General features: G+C 45.6%; 1 protein-coding gene across 1 annotated transcript in view; it reads right to left on the bottom strand.

The window, feature by feature from the left end:
* Nucleotides 1–2,155: 2,155 nt before the first annotated feature.
* The window catches only part of LOC129869598 (lysophosphatidic acid receptor 1), a 100,345-nt gene continuing 81,605 nt past the window's right edge, over nucleotides 2,156–20,895 (bottom strand). Inside the window, exon 3 of the mRNA XM_055944142.1 lies at nucleotides 2,156–5,302. Within this exon, the coding sequence (XP_055800117.1) occupies nucleotides 4,995–5,302 (308 nt within the window). The 3' untranslated portion in view covers nucleotides 2,156–4,994. The remainder of the gene's footprint in view (nucleotides 5,303–20,895) is intronic.

The following is a 20,895-nucleotide window of genomic DNA, read 5'->3' on the forward strand; positions in this document are numbered from 1 at the left end:
CTTGTCTGCATGAGTCCACTTCTTATGATTAATTAAGCATGTGTGTGTCTGAATTGACACCATATTCCTTATTTAGTGCACTACTTTTGAGCAGAGTTCTATGGGCCCTGTTTAAAAGTAGTGCACTATACAGGGAATATGGTGCCATTTGGTACGTTCCCCATGCCAACTGTAATTTCTTTGAAGATCTTGAACCATACACGATGATTATTAGTAATGGAATAAGACATTTTGATTTCAGATTCCCAGACGTTTCTTGGAAATGCTTTTAGAAGGAAGAAAATAGTTGTGGTGTCAGATTTAATGTCGTTGTCACGCCCTGGCCTTAGTATTCTTTGTTTTCTTTATTATTTTAGTTAGGTCAGGGTGTGACATGGGGAATGTTTGTGTTTTGTTGGTTTTGGGTGTTTTTTATGGTAAAGGGGTTGTTGGGTATAGTATATGGGTTTGTGTGGAGTACATGTGTCTAGCGTTGTCTATGTATGTTTAGTTGTCTAGGAGAGTCTATGGTTACCTGAATGAGTTCCCAATTAGAGACAGCTGATTTCGGTTGTCTCTGATTGGGAGCCTTATTTAGGGTAGCCATAGGCTTTCATTGGTTGTGAGTAGTTGTCTATGTCAGAACGTTTGTAGCCTGTGTGTGTGCACGACGTTTATTAGCTTCACGATCGTTTGTTGTTTTGTTAGTTTGTATTAAGTGTTTCGTGTTTATTTTTCGTCGTCTTTAAAATAAAAGAAGATGGCTTATTTTCCAAATGCTGCGTTTTGGTCCGTCAATCCGCCACACGATCGTGACAGTCGTCAACGTAAAATGCAAAAAGAAGACAAATCCCAGATTGAAACAGAGCGTTGGATCTTACACGGTTCTGTTTCCAACAACAAAACATTCCCTTTCTTCGTTAACTTTGAATATATATTTTACATACAAACATTCATACGTACACACGTATGTACAATGGTGTGTATATATATATATATATATATATATATATATATATAGGAAAAGACATAGAATGGTTCTTCATATTTTAGTTTGTTTAAATATCTAACACTTTTTTTTTTGAGAATGGCTACAGTCAAATGGTGGTTCTGGGGTATGTACACTGCTGTTCAAAAGTTTTGGGGGTCACTTAGAAATGTCCTTGTTTTTGAAAGGAAAGCACATTCTTTTGTCCATTAAAATAACATCAAATTGATCAGAAATACAGTGTAGACATTGTTAATGTTGTAAATTACTATTGTATCTGGAAACGGCTGATGTTATTATGGAATATCTACATAGGTGAACAGAGGCCCATTATCATTATGTTATTATATTATCCCAGGAGTGATGGTTGCTGATAATGGGCCTCTGTACACCTATGTAGATATTACATAAATAATCTGCCGTTTCCAGCTACAATAGTCAATTACAACATTAACAATGTCTACACTGTATTTCTGATCAATTTGATGTTATTTTAATGGACAAAAAATTAGCTTTTCTTTAAAAAACAAGGACATTTCTAAGTGACCCCAAACTTTTGAACTGTGTATGTCTCGTACACACTCAGGATGAAGGTATGGGTTATGAAGACAGGGGCGGTCTCGTACACACTCAGGATGAAGGTATGGGTTATGAAGACAGGGGCGTTCTCGTACACACTCAGAATGAAGGTATGGGTTATGAAGACAGGGACGGTCTCGTACACACTCAGGATGAAGGTATGGGTTATGAAGACAGGGGCGGTCTCGTACACACTCAGGATGAAGGTATGGGTTATGAAGATCAGGGACGTGTCCATATTGCAGATGCTTATAGGACAGACACACATTACAGACATGATGTAACGTGTGACATTATCAACTATTTTCTTACATCTGTCATTACATGTAACACTATTAGGTCAACAACAACAACAACAAGCTGCTTGATTAAATGTTTGTTATCTAGCTGCATTATAGTTTCCCAAACAGATCAATAACATAAATAAACCTATAGACACATAAAACCATCTATAGGGGACCTTAACTGTTGATAAACCTGTAGGCAATTTAACTGAGAAGCATTTCCTTTGGTCATCGTCAAGGACAAGAGTGTATGTACCTGAAGTCTGGAATGTTTATGCTTTCTGATTGGTCAAAAATGTGCTATCTGAACAAAGACAGGAAAACATTTCAGTAAAAAAATATATTTTTGTATTTTTTTTTTTCTCCATTAGTCCACAGTTCCAGTTTCAAAATGTGTCGCGGGTCGGCAGTCAAGTTAAGACATTGGACTTTCAAGAAGCCAAGCGTCCCCGGATGATGATGTAAAAAGCTTCACGTGATGCAACATACATCATCACGACGACGTGGCCGGGGACACTTTACTTCGTGAAGGTTCAATATCTTAACTTGACTGCCGACCCGCAAATTGATACAAACTGTTCCATTGCAGAAGACAGATCGCCACCCGTCAAATCAATGGTTCCAAATGGTCTGTCATACTTGGAATTCATACTTGGCTTAAAGCCAATTTAAAGTTAAAATGATTATAACAGGTTCTCCTTAGGAACTACATTCTTTGTGTTTTAGTGTTTGATATTCATGGGCCTGTAATCCTACGGGTGGAATCCAGCCAAAACTTTAGGTTGAGATAGGTAAAACAGGTCCCAAGTTTTCTGTCAATAGATCAACATACTTGGGAACAGAAAGTTAAAATGATGAACAGGGGCTACATCCCCAATGGAACCCTGTGCCCTATTTATAGGGCACTAGTTTGATCAGGGCCCATTTAGGACACACACCCAGATCTTATTAGACAACCTACTTGGTGATGTTAAAACTTTTTTGAAAGAGAGAGTGCTCCACTGTGGTCTGGGGCTCAACAACAGAATACGCTAACAGAGAATCTAAGTGTTGTAATCACACTAAGTACTAAAATACTTGGGTAAAAGCTATTCAGTACGTCTTGATAGCGTACGATGACGTGGTAATGTGTTTATAATGATAAGTACTGGCGTGAAAGCTGTTAGAAATCAGGACGGTTTGTTTCTGTGCCACTGTGAGGATGAGATTAGTGGAAATATTTACTGGACAGACTCTTCATCTTTCAAGTTCACAAGTTTTCTTTACGGATGAGTCCAAAAATGGCACCCTATTCCCTATATAATGGACTAGGTGGCACTGGGCACTGGTTCAAAAAGTAGCGCACTGTATATGGAATAGGGTGCCCTTTGAGACAAACCAAAGTCAGGCAAGACATTCAGTAAGAAGGAGAGGGAAAATAGAGAGCAGGTTATATATTGGAAGAGGTGGGTTATACATTAGCCAGTTCTTTACATATTCATTAGCCAGTTCTTTACATATTCATTAGCCAGTTCTTTACATATTCATTAGATTAGTCTTTAAATAGTTCATCAACAACAACAACCATTTTTTTTACAAAATAGAAAACAAATAACTAACAGCCTATCAGAGTCTTGCGATGCCTCTACCCTCGGGTTCCAACCCTCAGAGTAAGACGGACTTAGCTTCTTATTTTTCTGCATTCTGTCACCCTGGTCTTTATAGTAACATTAGACCTATAGTCCATCACCCTGGTCTTTATAGTAACATTAGACCTTATAGTCCATCACCCTGGTCTTTATAGTAACATTAGACCTTATAGTCCATCCCCTGGTCTTTATAGTAATGTTAGACTTATAGTCCATCCCCCTGGTCTTTATAGTAATGTTAGACCTGTAGTCCATCTCCAACCCCCCTCCTTGGTCCCTGCCTGCACCCCTCCTCCCACCCATCTCCTGGCCACCCCTGGGATGGGCTCTACACTGCAGCCCCTCCTGGCTGCAGCCCCACTTAGCTCCTGCCCCAGTCCCTCTACCCTCCTCCTGTCGCCAGTTCCAGCCCCAAGTCCCTCACCTCCTGTGTCCAGCCCAAGTCCCTCTCCTCTCCTCCTATCTCCAGTTCCAGCCTTTCTCTTCTCCTCATATCTCCAGCTCCATCCCAAGTCCCTCTCCCCCTCTCCAGCTACAGCCCCAGTCCATCTCCCCCTCTCCAGCTCCAGCTCCAGTCCCTCTCCTCTCCCCCTCTCCAGCTACAGCCCCAGTCCATCTCCCCCTCTCCAGCTCCAGTCCCTCTCCTCTCCTCCTGTGTCCAGCTTCAGTCCCAATCCATCTCCTGTCCTCTCCTGTCGCCAGTCCAGCCCCAAGTCCCTCACCTCCTGTGTCCAGCCCAAGTCCCTCTCCTCTCCTCCTATCTCCAGTTCCAGCCTTTCTCTTCTCCTCATATCTCCAGCTCCATCCCAAGTCCCTCTCCCCCTCTCCAGCTACAGCCCCAGTCCATCTTCCCCTCTCCAGCTCCAGCTCTAGTCCCTCTCCCTTCTCCAGCTCCAGTCCCTCTCCCCTTCTCCAGCCACAGTCCCTCTCCCCTTCTCCAGTCACAGTCCTTCTCCCCTTCTCCAGCCACAGTCCCTCTCCTCTCCTCCTGTCTCCAGCTCCAGTCCCTCTCCTCTTCCCCTCTCCAGCCCCAGTCCCTCTCCTCTCCCCCTCTCCAGCCCCAGTCCCTCTCCTCTCCTCCTGTCTCCTGTCTCCAGCCCCAGTCCCTCTCCTCTCCTCCTGTCTCCAACCCCAGTCCCTCTCCCTCTCCCCCTCTCCAACCCCAGTCCCTCTCCTCTCCTCCTGTCTCCAGCCCCAGTCCCTCTCCCTCTCCCCCTCTCCAACCCCAGTCCCTCTCCTCTCCTCCTGTCTCCTGTCTCCAACCCCAGTCCCTCTCCTCTCCTCTTGTCTCCTGTCTCCAGCCCCAGTCCCTCTCCTCTCCTCTCCTCCTGTCTCCAACCCCAGTCCCTCTCCCTCTCCCCCTCTCCAGCCCCAGTCCCTCTCCTCTCCTCCTGTCTCCAGCCCCAGTCCCTCTCCTCTCCTCCTGTCTCCTGTCTCCAGCCCCAGTCCCTCTCCCTCTCCCCCTCTCCAACCCCAGTCCCTCTCCTCTCCTCCTGTCTCCAGCCCCAGTCCCTCTCCTGTCCTCCTCTCCTCCTCTCACACCACTGAGTGATCATTGTTTTGTCTCCCTCCACTCAGCACGGTGTGATTGATAGAGGAGGCTGAGCGGTCGGAGCCCTCGGCTGTCGTCCCGTTGACATTCTCCTGGCGCTGGCAGCACAGGATCTGCTTGAATGTGGCGCTCATCTCCTTGTCCCGGTAGCTGTAGATGATGGGGTTCATAGCGGAGTTAAACTCAGCCAGAAGCAGGAAGAACTTCTCAAAGTCCAGGACGTTACAGTTGGCACAGAACACATCGAGGAGGAGGAGAACGAGGCCTGGAGTCCAGCAGACGATGAACGCACCTGGAGGAGAAGAGAAAAAGGTTCCATTTAAGGCCAGAAAAATCAAATAAGGACATACATATATGTAGTAGAGTTTCAATGTTATTTTCTATATATTGAGAAAGGATTCAATAGAAACAGGATATGTCATGGGCAAAACGTTCTGGGCATCATAACTGATTTTAGTGACAGATCAACATGTTAGCAACTTGTCGACAACTTGTGTAACACTGACACACCTGTGCACGTGCACTTCACATTTACAGTTCTTAAAGCAACAGCATTCAACTGAGCTACAAGCCCACATTAGTTAGCACAGCAATAGCATCTTTCCACTAGTTTGGCTTGCAGGTTAGGGGTCTCCTTAATTAACGTTTTTGTATTTGGCTTGCAGGTTAGGGGTCTCCTTAATTAACGTCTTTGTATTTGGCGTGCAGGTTAGGGGTCTCCTTAATTAACGTTTTTGTATTTGGCGTGCAGGTTAGGGGTCTTCCTTAATTAACGTTTTTGTATTTGGCTTGCAGGTTAGGGGTCTCCTTAATTAACGTCTTTGTATTTGGCTTGCAGGTTAGGGGTCTCCTTAATTAACGTTTTTGTATTTGGCGTGCAGGTTAGGGGTCTTCCTTAATTAACGTTTTTGTATTTGGCTTGCAGGTTATGGGTCTCCTTAATTAACGTCTTTGTGTTTGGCTTGCTGGTTAGGGGTCTCCTTAATAATGTCTTAATTAATGACTGCTCAGTTAGGATTGGCTGGTTAGAGAAAGGGACTGCTCAATGAGGATTGGCTGGTTAGAGAATGGGACTGCTCAATGAGGATTGGCTGGTTAGAGAATGGGACTGCTCAGTGAGGATTAGATGGTTAGAGAATGGGACTGCTCAGTGAGGATTTGTTGGTTATAGAATGGGACTGCTCAGTGAGGATTGGTTGGTTAGAGAATGGGACTGCTCAGTGAGAATTGGTTGGTTAGAGAATGGGACTGCTCAGTGAGGATTAGTTAGTTAGAGAATGGGACTGCTCAGTGAGGATTAGATGGTTAGAGAATGGGACTGCTCAGTGAGAATTGGTTGGTTAGAGAATGGGACAGCTCAGTGAGAATTGGTTGGTTAGAGAATGGGACTGCTCAGTGAGAATTGGTTGGTTAGAGAATGGGACTGCTCAGTGAGGATTAGTTAGTTAGAGAATGGGACTGCTCAGTGAGGATTAGATGGTTAGAGAATGGGACTGCTCAGTGAGGATTGGTTGGTTATAGAATGGGACTGCTCAGTGAGGATTGGTTGGTTAGAGAATGGGACTGCTCAGTGAGGATTAGATGGTTAGAGAATGGGACTGCTCAGTGAGGATTGGTTGGTTAGAGAATGGGACTGCTCAGTGAGAATTGGTTGGTTAGAGAATGGGACTGCTCAGTGAGAATTGGTTGGTTAGAGAATGGGACTGCTCAGTGAGGATTAGTTAGTTAGAGAATGGGACTGCTCAGTGAGGATTAGATGGTTAGAGAATGGGACTGCTCAGTGAGGATTAGTTGGTTATAGAATGGGACTGCTCAGTGAGGATTGGTTGGTTAGAGAATGGGACTGCTCAGTGAGAATTGGTTGGTTAGAGAATGGGACTGCTCAGTGAGGATTAGTTAGTTAGAGAATGGGACTGCTCAGTGAGGATTAGATGGTTAGAGAATGGGACTGCTCAGTGAGAATTGGTTGGTTAGAGAATGGGACTGCTCAGTGAGAATTGGTTGGTTAGAGAATGGGACTGCTCAGTGAGAATTGGTTGGTTAGAGAATGGGACTGCTCAGTGAGGATTAGTTAGTTAGAGAATGGGACTGCTCAGTGAGGATTAGATGGTTAGAGAATGGGACTGCTCAGTGAGGATTGGTTGGTTATAGAATGGGACTGCTCAGTGAGGATTGGTTGGTTAGAGAATGGGACTGCTCAGTGAGGATTGGCTGGTTAGAGAACGGGACTGCTCAGTGAGAATTGGTTGGTTAGAGAATGGGACTGCTCAGTGAGGATTAGTTAGTTAGAGAATGGGACTGCTCAGTGAGGATTGGCTGGTTAGAGAATGGGACTGCTCAGTGAGGATTAGTTGGTTAGAGAATGGGACTGCTCAGTGAGGATTGGTTGGTTAGAGAATGGGACTGCTCAGTGAGAATTGGTTGGTTAGAGAATGGGACTGCTCAGTGAGGATTGGTTGGTTATAGAATGGGACTGCTCAGTGAGGATTAGTTAGTTAGAGAATGGGACTGCTCAGTGAGGATTAGTTAGTTATAGAATGGGACTGCTCAGTGAGGATTAGTTAGTTAGAGAATGGGACTGCTCAGTGAGGATTAGTTGGTTATAGAATGGGACTGCTCAGTGAGGATTAGTTGGTTAGAGAATGGGACTGCTCAGTGAGGATTAGTTAGTTAGAGAATGGGACTGCTCAGTGAGGATTAGTTGGTTATAGAATGGGACTGCTCAGTGAGGATTAGTTGGTTAGAAAATGGGACTGCTCAGTGAGGATTAGTTAGTTAGAGAATGGGACTGCTCAGTGAGGATTAGTTGGTTATAGAATGGGACTGCTCAGTGAGGATTAGTTAGTTAGAGAATGGGACTGCTCAGTGAGGATTGGTTGGTTATAGAATGGGACTGCTCAGTGAGGATTAGTTGGTTATAGAATCGGACTGCTCAGTGAGGATTAGTTAGTTAGAGAATGGGACTGCTCAGTGAGGATTGGTTGGTTAGAGAATGGGACTGCTCAGTGAGGATTGGCTGGTTATAGAATGGGACTGCTCAGTGATGATTGGTTAGTTAGAGAATGGGACTGCTCAGTGAGGATTAGATGGTTAGAGAATGGGACTGCTCAGTGAGGATTGGTTGGTTATAGAATGGGACTGCTCAGTGAGGATTGGTTGGTTAGAGAATGGGACTGCTCAGTGAGAATTGGTTGGTTAGAGAATGGGACTGCTCAGTGAGGATTAGTTAGTTAGAGAATGGGACTGCTCAGTGAGGATTAGATGGTTAGAGAATGGGACTGCTCAGTGAGAATTGGTTGGTTAGAGAATGGGACTGCTCAGTGAGAATTGGTTGGTTAGAGAATGGGACTGCTCAGTGAGAATTGGTTGGTTAGAGAATGGGACTGCTCAGTGAGGATTAGTTAGTTAGAGAATGGGACTGCTCAGTGAGGATTAGATGGTTAGAGAATGGGACTGCTCAGTGAGGATTGGTTGGTTATAGAATGGGACTGCTCAGTGAGGATTGGTTGGTTAGAGAATGGGACTGCTCAGTGAGGATTGGCTGGTTAGAGAACGGGACTGCTCAGTGAGAATTGGTTGGTTAGAGAATGGGACTGCTCAGTGAGGATTAGTTAGTTAGAGAATGGGACTGCTCAGTGAGGATTGGCTGGTTAGAGAATGGGACTGCTCAGTGAGGATTAGATGGTTAGAGAATGGGACTGCTCAGTGAGGATTGGTTGGTTAGAGAATGGGACTGCTCAGTGAGGATTAGTTGGTTAGAGAATGGGACTGCTCAGTGAGGATTGGTTGGTTAGAGAATGGGACTGCTCAGTGAGAATTGGTTGGTCAGAGAATGGGACTGCTCAGTGAGGATTGGTTGGTTATAGAATGGGACTGCTCAGTGAGGATTAGTTAGTTAGAGAATGGGACTGCTCAGTGAGGATTAGTTAGTTATAGAATGGGACTGCTCAGTGAGGATTAGTTAGTTAGAGAATGGGACTGCTCAGTGAGGATTAGTTGGTTATAGAATGGGACTGCTCAGTGAGGATTAGTTAGTTAGAGAATGGGACTGCTCAGTGAGGATTAGTTGGTTATAGAATGGGACTGCTCAGTGAGGATTAGTTGGTTAGAAAATGGGACTGCTCAGTGAGGATTAGTTAGTTAGAGAATGGGACTGCTCAGTGAGAATTAGTTGGTTATAGAATGGGACTGCTCAGTGAGGATTAGTTAGTTAGAGAATGGGACTGCTCAGTGAGGATTGGTTGGTTATAGAATGGGACTGCTCAGTGAGGATTAGTTGGTTATAGAATGGGACTGCTCAGTGAGGATTAGTTAGTTAGAGAATGGGACTGCTCAGTGAGGATTGGTTGGTTAGAGAATGGGACTGCTCAGTGAGGATTGGTTGGTTAGAGAATGGGACTGCTCAGTGAGGATTGGTTAGTTAGAGAATGGGACTGCTCAGTGAGGATTGGTTGGTTAGAGAATGGGACTGCTCAGTGAGGATTAGATGGTTAGAGAATGGGACTGCTCAGTGAGGATTAGTTGGTTAGAGAATGGGACTGCTCAGTGAGGATTGTTTGGTTAGAGAATCTGACTGCTCAGTGAGGATTGGTTGGTTAGAGAATGGGACTGCTCAGTGAGGATTAGATGGTTAGAGAATGGGACTGCTCAGTGAGGATTGGTTAGTTAGAGAATGGGACTGCTCAGTGAGAATTGGCTGATTAGAGAAAGGGACTGCTCAGTGAGGATTGGTTGGTTAGAGAATGGGACTGCTCAGTGAGGATTGTTTGGTTAGAGAATGGGACTGCTCAGTGAGGATTGTTTGGTTAGAGAATGGGACTCCTCAGTGAGGATTGGTTAGTTAGAGAATGGGACTGCTCAGTGAGGATTAGATGGTTAGAGAATGGGACTGCTCAGTGAGGATTAGATGGTTAGAGAATGGGACTGCTCAGTGAGGATTAGTTAGTTAGAGAATGGGACTGCTCAGTGAGGATTGTTTGGTTAGAGAATGGGACTGCTCAGTGAGGATTGTTTGGTTAGAGAATGGGACTGCTCAGTGAGGATTGTTTGGTTAGAGAATGGGACTGCTCAGTGAGGATTGTTTGGTTAGAGAATGGGACTGCTCAGTGAGGATTGTTTGGTTAGAGAATGGGACTGCTCAGTGAGGATTGGTTAGTTAGAGAATGGGACTGCTCAGTGAGGATTAGATGGTTAGAGAATGGGACTGCTCAGTGAGGATTGGTTAGTTAGAGAATGGGACTGCTCAGTGAGGATTAGATGGTTAGAGAATGGGACTGCTCAGTGAGGATTCGTTGGTTAGAGAATGGGACTGCTCAGTGAGGATTAGTTAGTTAGAGAATGGGACTGCTCAGTGAGGATTGGTTGGTTAGAGAATGGGACTGCTCAGTGAGGATTGGTTGGTTAGAGAATGGGACTGCTCAGTGAGGATTAGTTGGTTAGAGAATGGGACTGCTCAGTGAGGATTAGTTGGTTAGAGAATGGGACTGCTCAGTGAGGATTGGTTGGTTAGAGAATGGGACTGCTCAGTGAGGATTAGATGGTTAGAGAATGGGACTGCTCAGTGAGAATTGGTTGGTTAGAGAATGGGACTGCTCAGTGAGGATTGGTTGGTTAGAGAATGGGACTGCTCAGTGAGGATTAGATGGTTAGAGAATGGGACTGCTCAGTGAGGATTGGTTGGTTAGAGAATGGGACTGCTCAGTGAGGATTGGTTGGTTAGAGAATGGGGCTGCTCAGTGAGGATTGGTTGGTTAGAGAATGGGACTGCTCAGTGAGGATTGGTTGGTTAGAGAATGGGACTGCTCAGTGAGGATTAGTTAGTTAGAGAATGGGACTGCTCAGTGAGGATTGGTTGGTTAGAGAATGGGACTGCTCAGTGAGGATTGGTTGGTTAGAGAATGGGACTGCTCAGTGAGGATTAGTTAGTTAGAGAATGGGACTGCTCAGTGAGGATTAGATTGTTAGAGAATGGGACTGCTCAGTGAGGATTGGTTGGTTAGAGAATGGGACTGCTCAGTGAGGATTGGTTGGTTAGAGAATGGGACTGCTCAGTGAGGATTAGTTAGTTAGAGAATGGGACTGCTCAGTGAGGATTAGTTGGTTAGAGAATGGGACTGCTCAGTGAGGATTAGATGGTTAGAGAATGGGACTGCTCAGTGAGGATTAGTTAGTTAGAGAATCGGACTGCTCAGTGAGGATTAGTTGGTTAGAGAATGGGACTGCTCAGTGAGGATTAGTTAGTTAGAGAATGGGACTGCTCAGTGAGGATTAGTTAGTTAGAGAATGGGACTGCTCAGTGAGGATTGGCTGGTTATAGAATGGGACTGCTCAGTGAGGATTAGTTGGTTAGAGAATGGGACTGCTCAGTGAGGATTGGTTGGTTAGAGAATGGGACTGCTCAGTGAGGATTAGATGGTTAGAGAATGGGACTGCTCAGTGAGAATTGGTTGGTTAGAGAATGGGACTGCTCAGTGAGGATTGGTTGGTTAGAGAATGGGACTGCTCAGTGAGGATTAGATGGTTAGAGAATGGGACTGCTCAGTGAGGATTGGTTGGTTAGAGAATGGGACTGCTCAGTGAGGATTGGTTGGTTAGAGAATGGGGCTGCTCAGTGAGGATTGGTTGGTTAGAGAATGGGACTGCTCAGTGAGGATTGGTTGGTTAGAGAATGGGACTGCTCAGTGAGGATTAGTTAGTTAGAGAATGGGACTGCTCAGTGAGGATTGGTTGGTTAGAGAATGGGACTGCTCAGTGAAGATTGGTTGGTTAGAGAATGGGACTGCTCAGTGAGGATTAGTTAGTTAGAGAATGGGACTGCTCAGTGAGGATTAGATGGTTAGAGAATGGGACTGCTCAGTGAGGATTGGTTGGTTAGAGAATGGGACTGCTCAGTGAGGATTGGTTGGTTAGAGAATGGGACTGCTCAGTGAGGATTAGTTAGTTAGAGAATGGGACTGCTCAGTGAGGATTAGTTGGTTAGAGAATGGGACTGCTCAGTGAGGATTAGATGGTTAGAGAATGGGACTGCTCAGTGAGGATTAGTTAGTTAGAGAATGGGACTGCTCAGTGAGGATTAGTTGGTTATAGAATGGGACTGCTCAGTGAGGATTAGTTGGTTAGAAAATGGGACTGCTCAGTGAGGATTAGTTAGTTAGAGAATGGGACTGCTCAGTGAGGATTAGTTGGTTATAGAATGGGACTGCTCAGTGAGGATTAGTTAGTTAGAGAATGGGACTGCTCAGTGAGGATTGGTTGGTTATAGAATGGGACTGCTCAGTGAGGATTAGTTGGTTATAGAATGGGACTGCTCAGTGAGGATTAGTTAGTTAGAGAATGGGACTGCTCAGTGAGGATTGGTTGGTTAGAGAATGGGACTGCTCAGTGAGGATTGGCTGGTTATAGAATGGGACTGCTCAGTGATGATTGGTTAGTTAGAGAATGGGACTGCTCAGTGAGGATTAGATGGTTAGAGAATGGGACTGCTCAGTGAGGATTGGTTGGTTATAGAATGGGACTGCTCAGTGAGGATTGGTTGGTTAGAGAATGGGACTGCTCAGTGAGAATTGGTTGGTTAGAGAATGGGACTGCTCAGTGAGGATTAGTTAGTTAGAGAATGGGACTGCTCAGTGAGGATTAGATGGTTAGAGAATGGGACTGCTCAGTGAGAATTGGTTGGTTAGAGAATGGGACTGCTCAGTGAGAATTGGTTGGTTAGAGAATGGGACTGCTCAGTGAGAATTGGTTGGTTAGAGAATGGGACTGCTCAGTGAGGATTAGTTAGTTAGAGAATGGGACTGCTCAGTGAGGATTAGATGGTTAGAGAATGGGACTGCTCAGTGAGGATTGGTTGGTTATAGAATGGGACTGCTCAGTGAGGATATGTTGGTTAGAGAATGGGACTGCTCAGTGAGGATTGGCTGGTTAGAGAACGGGACTGCTCAGTGAGAATTGGTTGGTTAGAGAATGGGACTGCTCAGTGAGGATTAGTTAGTTAGAGAATGGGACTGCTCAGTGAGGATTGGCTGGTTAGAGAATGGGACTGCTCAGTGAGGATTAGATGGTTAGAGAATGGGACTGCTCAGTGAGGATTGGTTGGTTAGAGAATGGGACTGCTCAGTGAGGATTAGTTGGTTAGAGAATGGGACTGCTCAGTGAGGATTGGTTGGTTAGAGAATGGGACTGCTCAGTGAGAATTGGTTGGTTAGAGAATGGGACTGCTCAGTGAGGATTGGTTGGTTATAGAATGGGACTGCTCAGTGAGGATTAGTTAGTTAGAGAATGGGACTGCTCAGTGAGGATTAGTTAGTTAGAGAATGGGACTGCTCAGTGAGGATTAGTTAGTTAGAGAATGGGACTGCTCAGTGAGGATTAGTTGGTTATAGAATGGGACTGCTCAGTGAGGATTAGTTTGTTAGAGAATGGGACTGCTCAGTGAGGATTAGTTAGTTAGAGAATGGGACTGCTCAGTGAGGATTAGTTGGTTATAGAATGGGACTGCTCAGTGAGGATTAGTTGGTTAGAAAATGGGACTGCTCAGTGAGGATTAGTTAGTTAGAGAATGGGACTGCTCAGTGAGAATTAGTTGGTTATAGAATGGGACTGCTCAGTGAGGATTAGTTAGTTAGAGAATGGGACTGCTCAGTGAGGATTGGTTGGTTATAGAATGGGACTGCTCAGTGAGGATTAGTTGGTTATAGAATGGGACTGCTCAGTGAGGATTAGTTAGTTAGAGAATGGGACTGCTCAGTGAGGATTGGTTGGTTAGAGAATGGGACTGCTCAGTGAGGATTGGCTGGTTATAGAATGGGACTGCTCAGTGAGGATTGGTTAGTTAGAGAATGGGACTGCTCAGTGAGGATTGGTTGGTTAGAGAATGGGACTGCTCAGTGAGGATTAGATGGTTAGAGAATGGGACTGCTCAGTGAGGATTAGTTGGTTAGAGAATGGGACTGCTCAGTGAGGATTGTTTGGTTAGAGAATCTGACTGCTCAGTGAGGATTGGTTGGTTAGAGAATGGGACTGCTCAGTGAGGATTAGATGGTTAGAGAATGGGACTGCTCAGTGAGGATTGGTTAGTTAGAGAATGGGACTGCTCAGTGAGAATTGGCTGATTAGAGAAAGGGACTGCTCAGTGAGGATTGGTTGGTTAGAGAATGGGACTGCTCAGTGAGGATTGTTTGGTTAGAGAATGGGACTGCTCAGTGAGGATTGTTTGGTTAGAGAATGGGACTCCTCAGTGAGGATTGGTTAGTTAGAGAATGGGACTGCTCAGTGAGGATTAGATGGTTAGAGAATGGGACTGCTCAGTGAGGATTAGATGGTTAGAGAATGGGACTGCTCAGTGAGGATTAGTTAGTTAGAGAATGGGACTGCTCAGTGAGGATTGTTTGGTTAGAGAATGGGACTGCTCAGTGAGGATTGTTTGGTTAGAGAATGGGACTGCTCAGTGAGGATTGTTTGGTTAGAGAATGGGACTGCTCAGTGAGGATTGTTTGGTTAGAGAATGGGACTGCTCAGTGAGGATTGTTTGGTTAGAGAATGGGACTGCTCAGTGAGGATTGGTTAGTTAGAGAATGGGACTGCTCAGTGAGGATTAGATGGTTAGAGAATGGGACTGCTCAGTGAGGATTGGTTAGTTAGAGAATGGGACTGCTCAGTGAGGATTAGATGGTTAGAGAATGGGACTGCTCAGTGAGGATTCGTTGGTTAGAGAATGGGACTGCTCAGTGAGGATTAGTTAGTTAGAGAATGGGACTGCTCAGTGAGGATTGGTTGGTTAGAGAATGGGACTGCTCAATGAGGATTGGTTGGTTAGAGAATGGGACTGCTCAGTGAGGATTAGTTGGTTAGAGAATGGGACTGCTCAGTGAGGATTAGTTTGTTAGAGAATGGGACTGCTCAGTGAGGATTGGTTGGTTAGAGAATGGGACTGCTCAGTGAGGATTAGATGGTTAGAGAATGGGACTGCTCAGTGAGAATTGGTTGGTTAGAGAATGGGACTGCTCAGTGAGGATTGGTTGGTTAGAGAATGGGACTGCTCAGTGAGGATTAGATGGTTAGAGAATGGGACTGCTCAGTGAGGATTGGTTGGTTAGAGAATGGGACTGCTCAGTGAGGATTGGTTGGTTAGAGAATGGGGCTGCTCAGTGAGGATTGGTTGGTTAGAGAATGGGACTGCTCAGTGAGGATTGGTTGGTTAGAGAATGGGACTGCTCAGTGAGGATTAGTTAGTTAGAGAATGGGACTGCTCAGTGAGGATTGGTTGGTTAGAGAATGGGACTGCTCAGTGAGGATTGGTTGGTTAGAGAATGGGACTGCTCAGTGAGGATTAGTTAGTTAGAGAATGGGACTGCTCAGTGAGGATTAGATGGTTAGAGAATGGGACTGCTCAGTGAGGATTAGATGGTTAGAGAATGGGACTGCTCAGTGAGGATTGGTTGGTTAGAGAATGGGACTGCTCAGTGAGGATTAGTTAGTTAGAGAATGGGACTGCTCAGTGAGGATTAGTTGGTTAGAGAATGGGACTGCTCAGTGAGGATTAGATGGTTAGAGAATGGGACTGCTCAGTGAGGATTAGTTAGTTAGAGAATCGGACTGCTCAGTGAGGATTAGTTGGTTAGAGAATGCGACTGCTCAGTGAGGATTAGTTAGTTAGAGAATGGGACTGCTCAGTGAGGATTAGTTAGTTAGAGAATGGGACTGCTCAGTGAGGATTGGCTGGTTATAGAATGGGACTGCTCAGTGAGGATTAGTTGGTTAGAGAATGGGACTGCTCAGTGAGGATTGGTTGGTTAGAGAATGGGACTGCTCAGTGAGGATTAGATGGTTAGAGAATGGGACTGCTCAGTGAGAATTGGTTGGTTAGAGAATGGGACTGCTCAGTGAGGATTGGTTGGTTAGAGAATGGGACTGCTCAGTGAGGATTAGATGGTTAGAGAATGGGACTGCTCAGTGAGGATTGGTTGGTTAGAGAATGGGACTGCTCAGTGAGGATTGGTTGGTTAGAGAATGGGGCTGCTCAGTGAGGATTGGTTGGTTAGAGAATGGGACTGCTCAGTGAGGATTGGTTGGTTAGAGAATGGGACTGCTCAGTGAGGATTAGTTAGTTAGAGAATGGGACTGCTCAGTGAGGATTGGTTGGTTAGAGAATGGGACTGCTCAGTGAGGATTGGTTGGTTAGAGAATGGGACTGCTCAGTGAGGATTAGTTAGTTAGAGAATGGGACTGCTCAGTGAGGATTAGATGGTTAGAGAATGGGACTGCTCAGTGAGGATTGGTTGGTTAGAGAATGGGACTGCTCAGTGAGGATTGGTTGGTTAGAGAATGGGACTGCTCAGTGAGGATTAGTTAGTTAGAGAATGGGACTGCTCAGTGAGGATTAGTTGGTTAGAGAATGGGACTGCTCAGTGAGGATTAGTTAGTTAGAGAATCGGACTGCTCAGTGAGGATTAGTTGGTTAGAGAATGCGACTGCTCAGTGAGGATTAGTTAGTTAGAGAATGGGACTGCTCAGTGAGGATTAGTTAGTTAGAGAATGGGACTGCTCAGTGAGGATTGGCTGGTTATAGAATGGGACTGCTCAGTGAGGATTAGTTGGTTAGAGAATGGGACTGCTCAGTGAGGATTGGTTGGTTAGAGAATGGGACTGCTCAGTGAGGATTAGATGGTTAGAGAATGGGACTGCTCAGTGAGAATTGGTTGGTTAGAGAATGGGACTGCTCAGTGAGGATTGGTTGGTTAGAGAATGGGACTGCTCAGTGAGGATTAGATGGTTAGAGAATGGGACTGCTCAGTGAGGATTGGTTGGTTAGAGAATGGGACTGCTCAGTGAGGATTGGTTGGTTAGAGAATGGGGCTGCTCAGTGAGGATTGGTTGGTTAGAGAATGGGACTGCTCAGTGAGGATTGGTTGGTTAGAGAATGGGACTGCTCAGTGAGGATTAGTTAGTTAGAGAATGGGACTGCTCAGTGAGGATTGGTTGGTTAGAGAATGGGACTGCTCAGTGAGGATTGGTTGGTTAGAGAATGGGACTGCTCAGTGAGGATTAGTTAGTTAGAGAATGGGACTGCTCAGTGAGGATTAGATGGTTAGAGAATGGGACTGCTCAGTGAGGATTGGTTGGTTAGAGAATGGGACTGCTCAGTGAGGATTGGTTGGTTAGAGAATGGGACTGCTCAGTGAGGATTAGTTAGTTAGAGAATGGGACTGCTCAGTGAGGATTAGTTGGTTAGAGAATGGGACTGCTCAGTGAGGATTAGATGGTTAGAGAATGGGACTGCTCGGTGAGGATTAGTTAGTTAGAGAATCGGACTGCTCAGTGAGGATTAGTTGGTTAGAGAATGGGACTGCTCAGTGAGGATTAGTTAGTTAGAGAATGGGACTGCTCAGTGAGGATTAGTTAGTTAGAGAATGGGACTGCTCAGTGAGGATTAGTTAGTTAGAGAATGGGACTGCTCAGTGAGGATTAGTTAGTTAGAGAATGGGACTGCTCAGTGAGGATTGGTTGGTTAGAGAATGGGACTGCTCAGTGAGGATTGGTTGGTTAGAGAATGGGACTGCTCAGTGAGGATTAGTTAGTTAGAGAATGGGACTGCTCAGTGAGGATTGGTTGGTTAGAGAATGGGACTGCTCAGTGAGGATTGGTTGGTTAGAGAATGGGACTGCTCAGTGAGGATTGGTTGGTTAGAGAATGGGACTGCTCAGTGAGGATTAGATGGTTAGAGAATGGGACTGCTCAGTGAGGATTGGTTGGTTATAGAATGGGACTGCTCAGTGAGGATTGGTTGGTTAGAGAATGGGACTGCTCAGTGAGGATTGGCTGGTTAGAGAACGGGACTGCTCAGTGAGAATTGGTTGGTTAGAGAATGGGACTGCTCAGTGAGGATTAGTTAGTTAGAGAATGGGACTGCTCAGTGAGGATTAGTTGGTTAGAGAATGGGACTGCTCAGTGAGGATTAGTTAGTTAGAGAATGGGACTGCTCAGTGAGGATTAGTTGGTTAGAGAATGGGACTGCTCAGTGAGGATTAGATGGTTAGAGAATGGGACTGCTCGGTGAGGATTAGTTAGTTAGAGAATCGGACTGCTCAGTGAGGATTAGTTGGTTAGAGAATGGGACTGCTCAGTGAGGATTAGTTAGTTAGAGAATGGGACTGCTCAGTGAGGATTAGTTAGTTAGAGAATGGGACTGCTCAGTGAGGATTAGTTAGTTAGAGAATGGGACTGCTCAGTGAGGATTAGTTAGTTAGAGAATGGGACTGCTCAGTGAGGATTGGTTGGTTAGAGAATGGGACTGCTCAGTGAGGATTGGTTGGTTAGAGAATGGGACTGCTCAGTGAGGATTAGTTAGTTAGAGAATGGGACTGCTCAGTGAGGATTGGTTGGTTAGAGAATGGGACTGCTCAGTGAGGATTGGTTGGTTAGAGAATGGGACTGCTCAGTGAGGATTAGTTAGTTAGAGAATGGGACTGCTCAGTGAGGATTGGTTGGTTAGAGAATGGGACTGCTCAGTGAGGATTGGTTGGTTAGAGAATGGGACTGCTCAGTGAGGATTGGTTGGTTAGAGAATGGGACTGCTCAGTGAGGATTGGTTGGTTAGAGAATGGGACTGCTCAGTGAGGATTGGTTGGTTAGAGAATGGGACTGCTCAGTGAGGATTGGTTGGTTAGAGAATGGGACTGCTCAGTGAGGATTGGTTGGTTAGAGAATGGGACTGCTCAGTGAGGATTGGTTGGTTAGAGAATGGGACTGCTCAGTGAGGATTGGTTGGTTAGAGAATGGGACTGCTCAGTGAGGATTGGTTGGTTAGAGAATGGGACTGCTCAGTGAGGATTGGTTGGTTAGAGAATGGGACTGCTCAGTGAGGATTTGTTGGTTAGAGAATGGGACTGCTCAGTGAGGATTGGTTGGTTAGAGAATGGGACTGCTCAGTGAGGATTGGTTGGTTAGAGAATGGGACTGCTCACTAAGGCCAGAAAACAGTCTGACAGCCTCACCCTCAAAAAAAGTTTTAATTGAATGACTCAGTAAATATAATACAACTATATGAATGACTCAGTAAATATAATACAACTATATGAATGACTCTGAGTTTCAAATCTCCTCTCTTTAAGGGAAATGATTATTCTTTTGGGAAACAGGAAACACACAGTCTATACTACAGTATAGATATGTAATTATTAACCTACCATACTAAACAGTACTTTCTCTGACCACTTTTCTTCCACAGACTTAACCTTGTAGTTTTCCGACCTTGTACTCCAAGGGCAGTAACGGCAGGCCCGATAAACAACCTTGCAGAACGTTTCATGAGGAGCCAGTGTATCTATATGTCTGTGTTTTCACTAACATAGGGTTCGTCCAAAATGGCAACCTCTAGACTCATAGGGCTCTAGTCAAAAGTAGTGCACTACAAAGGGAATAGGGTGCCATTTAGGAGACTCGTAGATAGTTAGTAGCTTTCTGCTAAGTCATCTCCTTGTTGTCTCAAACTCAATATTATCCTCCTCTTATCTCTGTCTGAAGACAACAACACGCCCCTGACCGTCCTTCACAGGGCTTCACAGAGTGGCTGCCAGAGTGTGAAACACAGCGACAACAGGCCCCTGACCTTCCTTCACAGGGCTTCACAGAGGGGCTGCCAGAGTGTGAAACACAGCAACAACAGGCCCCTGACCGTCCTTCACAGGGCTTCACAGAGTGGCTGCCAGAGTGTGAAACACAGCGACAACAGGCCCCTGACCTTCCTTCACAGGGCTTCACAGAGGGGCTGCCAGAGTGTGAAACACAGCAACAACACGCCCCTGACCGTCCTTCACAGGGCTTCACAGAGGGGCTGCCAGAGTGTGAAACACAGCAACAACAGGCCCCTGACCGTCCTTCACAGGGCTTCACAGAGTGGCTGCCAGAGTGTGAAACACAGCAACAACACGCCCCTGACCGTCCTTCACAGGGCTTCACAGAGGGGCTGCCAGAGTGTGAAACACAGCAACAACAGGCCCCTGACCGTCCTTCACAGGGCTTCACAGAGTGGCTGCCAGAGTGTGAAACACAGCAACAACACGCCCCTGACCGTCCTTCACAGGGCTTCACAGAGGGGCTGCCAGAGTGTGAAACACAGCAACAACAGGCCCCTGACCGTCCTTCACAGGGCTTCACAGAGTGGCTGCCAGAGTGTGAAACACAGCAACAACAGGCCCCTGACCTTCCTTCACAGGGCTTCACAGAGGGGCTGCCAGAGTGTGAAACACAGCAACAACACGCCCCTGACCGTCCTTCACAGGGCTTCACAGAGTGGCTGCCAGAGTGTGAAACACAGCAGGAAAAGGCCCCTGACCTTCCTTCACAGTGCTTCACAGAGTGGCTGCCAGAGTGTGAAACACAGAAACAACATTTACACAGCTACAATTGTACTTTTATCAACATGACGTTCTGATTATAACCATTATTAACAAAGACAAAGACAGTCTATGATTTACGCTATCCATGTTTTGCTGCTGAAAATCTCTGTGAAAAAATATATATAAATATTCAGACTCCAGATGGGATTTTGTAAAAGAGCAGATATTTTGTGAAAGCTTTTCTCTGCTGTTTTTTATTCTGTGTGCAGCTGCTCAGCGGGCCTGGCCAGGCTCTATCTCATGTCTCAGTTATGCAGAGAAAGAGAGAGAGAGAAAGAGAGAGAAAGAGAGAGAGAGAGCGAGAGAGAGCGAGAGAGCGAGAGAGAGAGAGAGAGAGAGAGAGAGAGAGAGAGAGAGTTTACAATCTGTCTTTACAATCTGTTAGAGAGCAGAGCAGGGTTACAAACGGGCTCTGTGGAACTGGTTCTACATGGAACCCAAAAGGATTGTCCCTTTGATTTGTAACCCAACAGGGTTTTTCAAAGGGTTC

This window comes from Salvelinus fontinalis, chromosome 2 (genome assembly GCF_029448725.1).
Source record: "Salvelinus fontinalis isolate EN_2023a chromosome 2, ASM2944872v1, whole genome shotgun sequence".
In the NCBI taxonomy this organism is placed as follows: Eukaryota; Metazoa; Chordata; class Actinopteri; order Salmoniformes; family Salmonidae; genus Salvelinus; species Salvelinus fontinalis.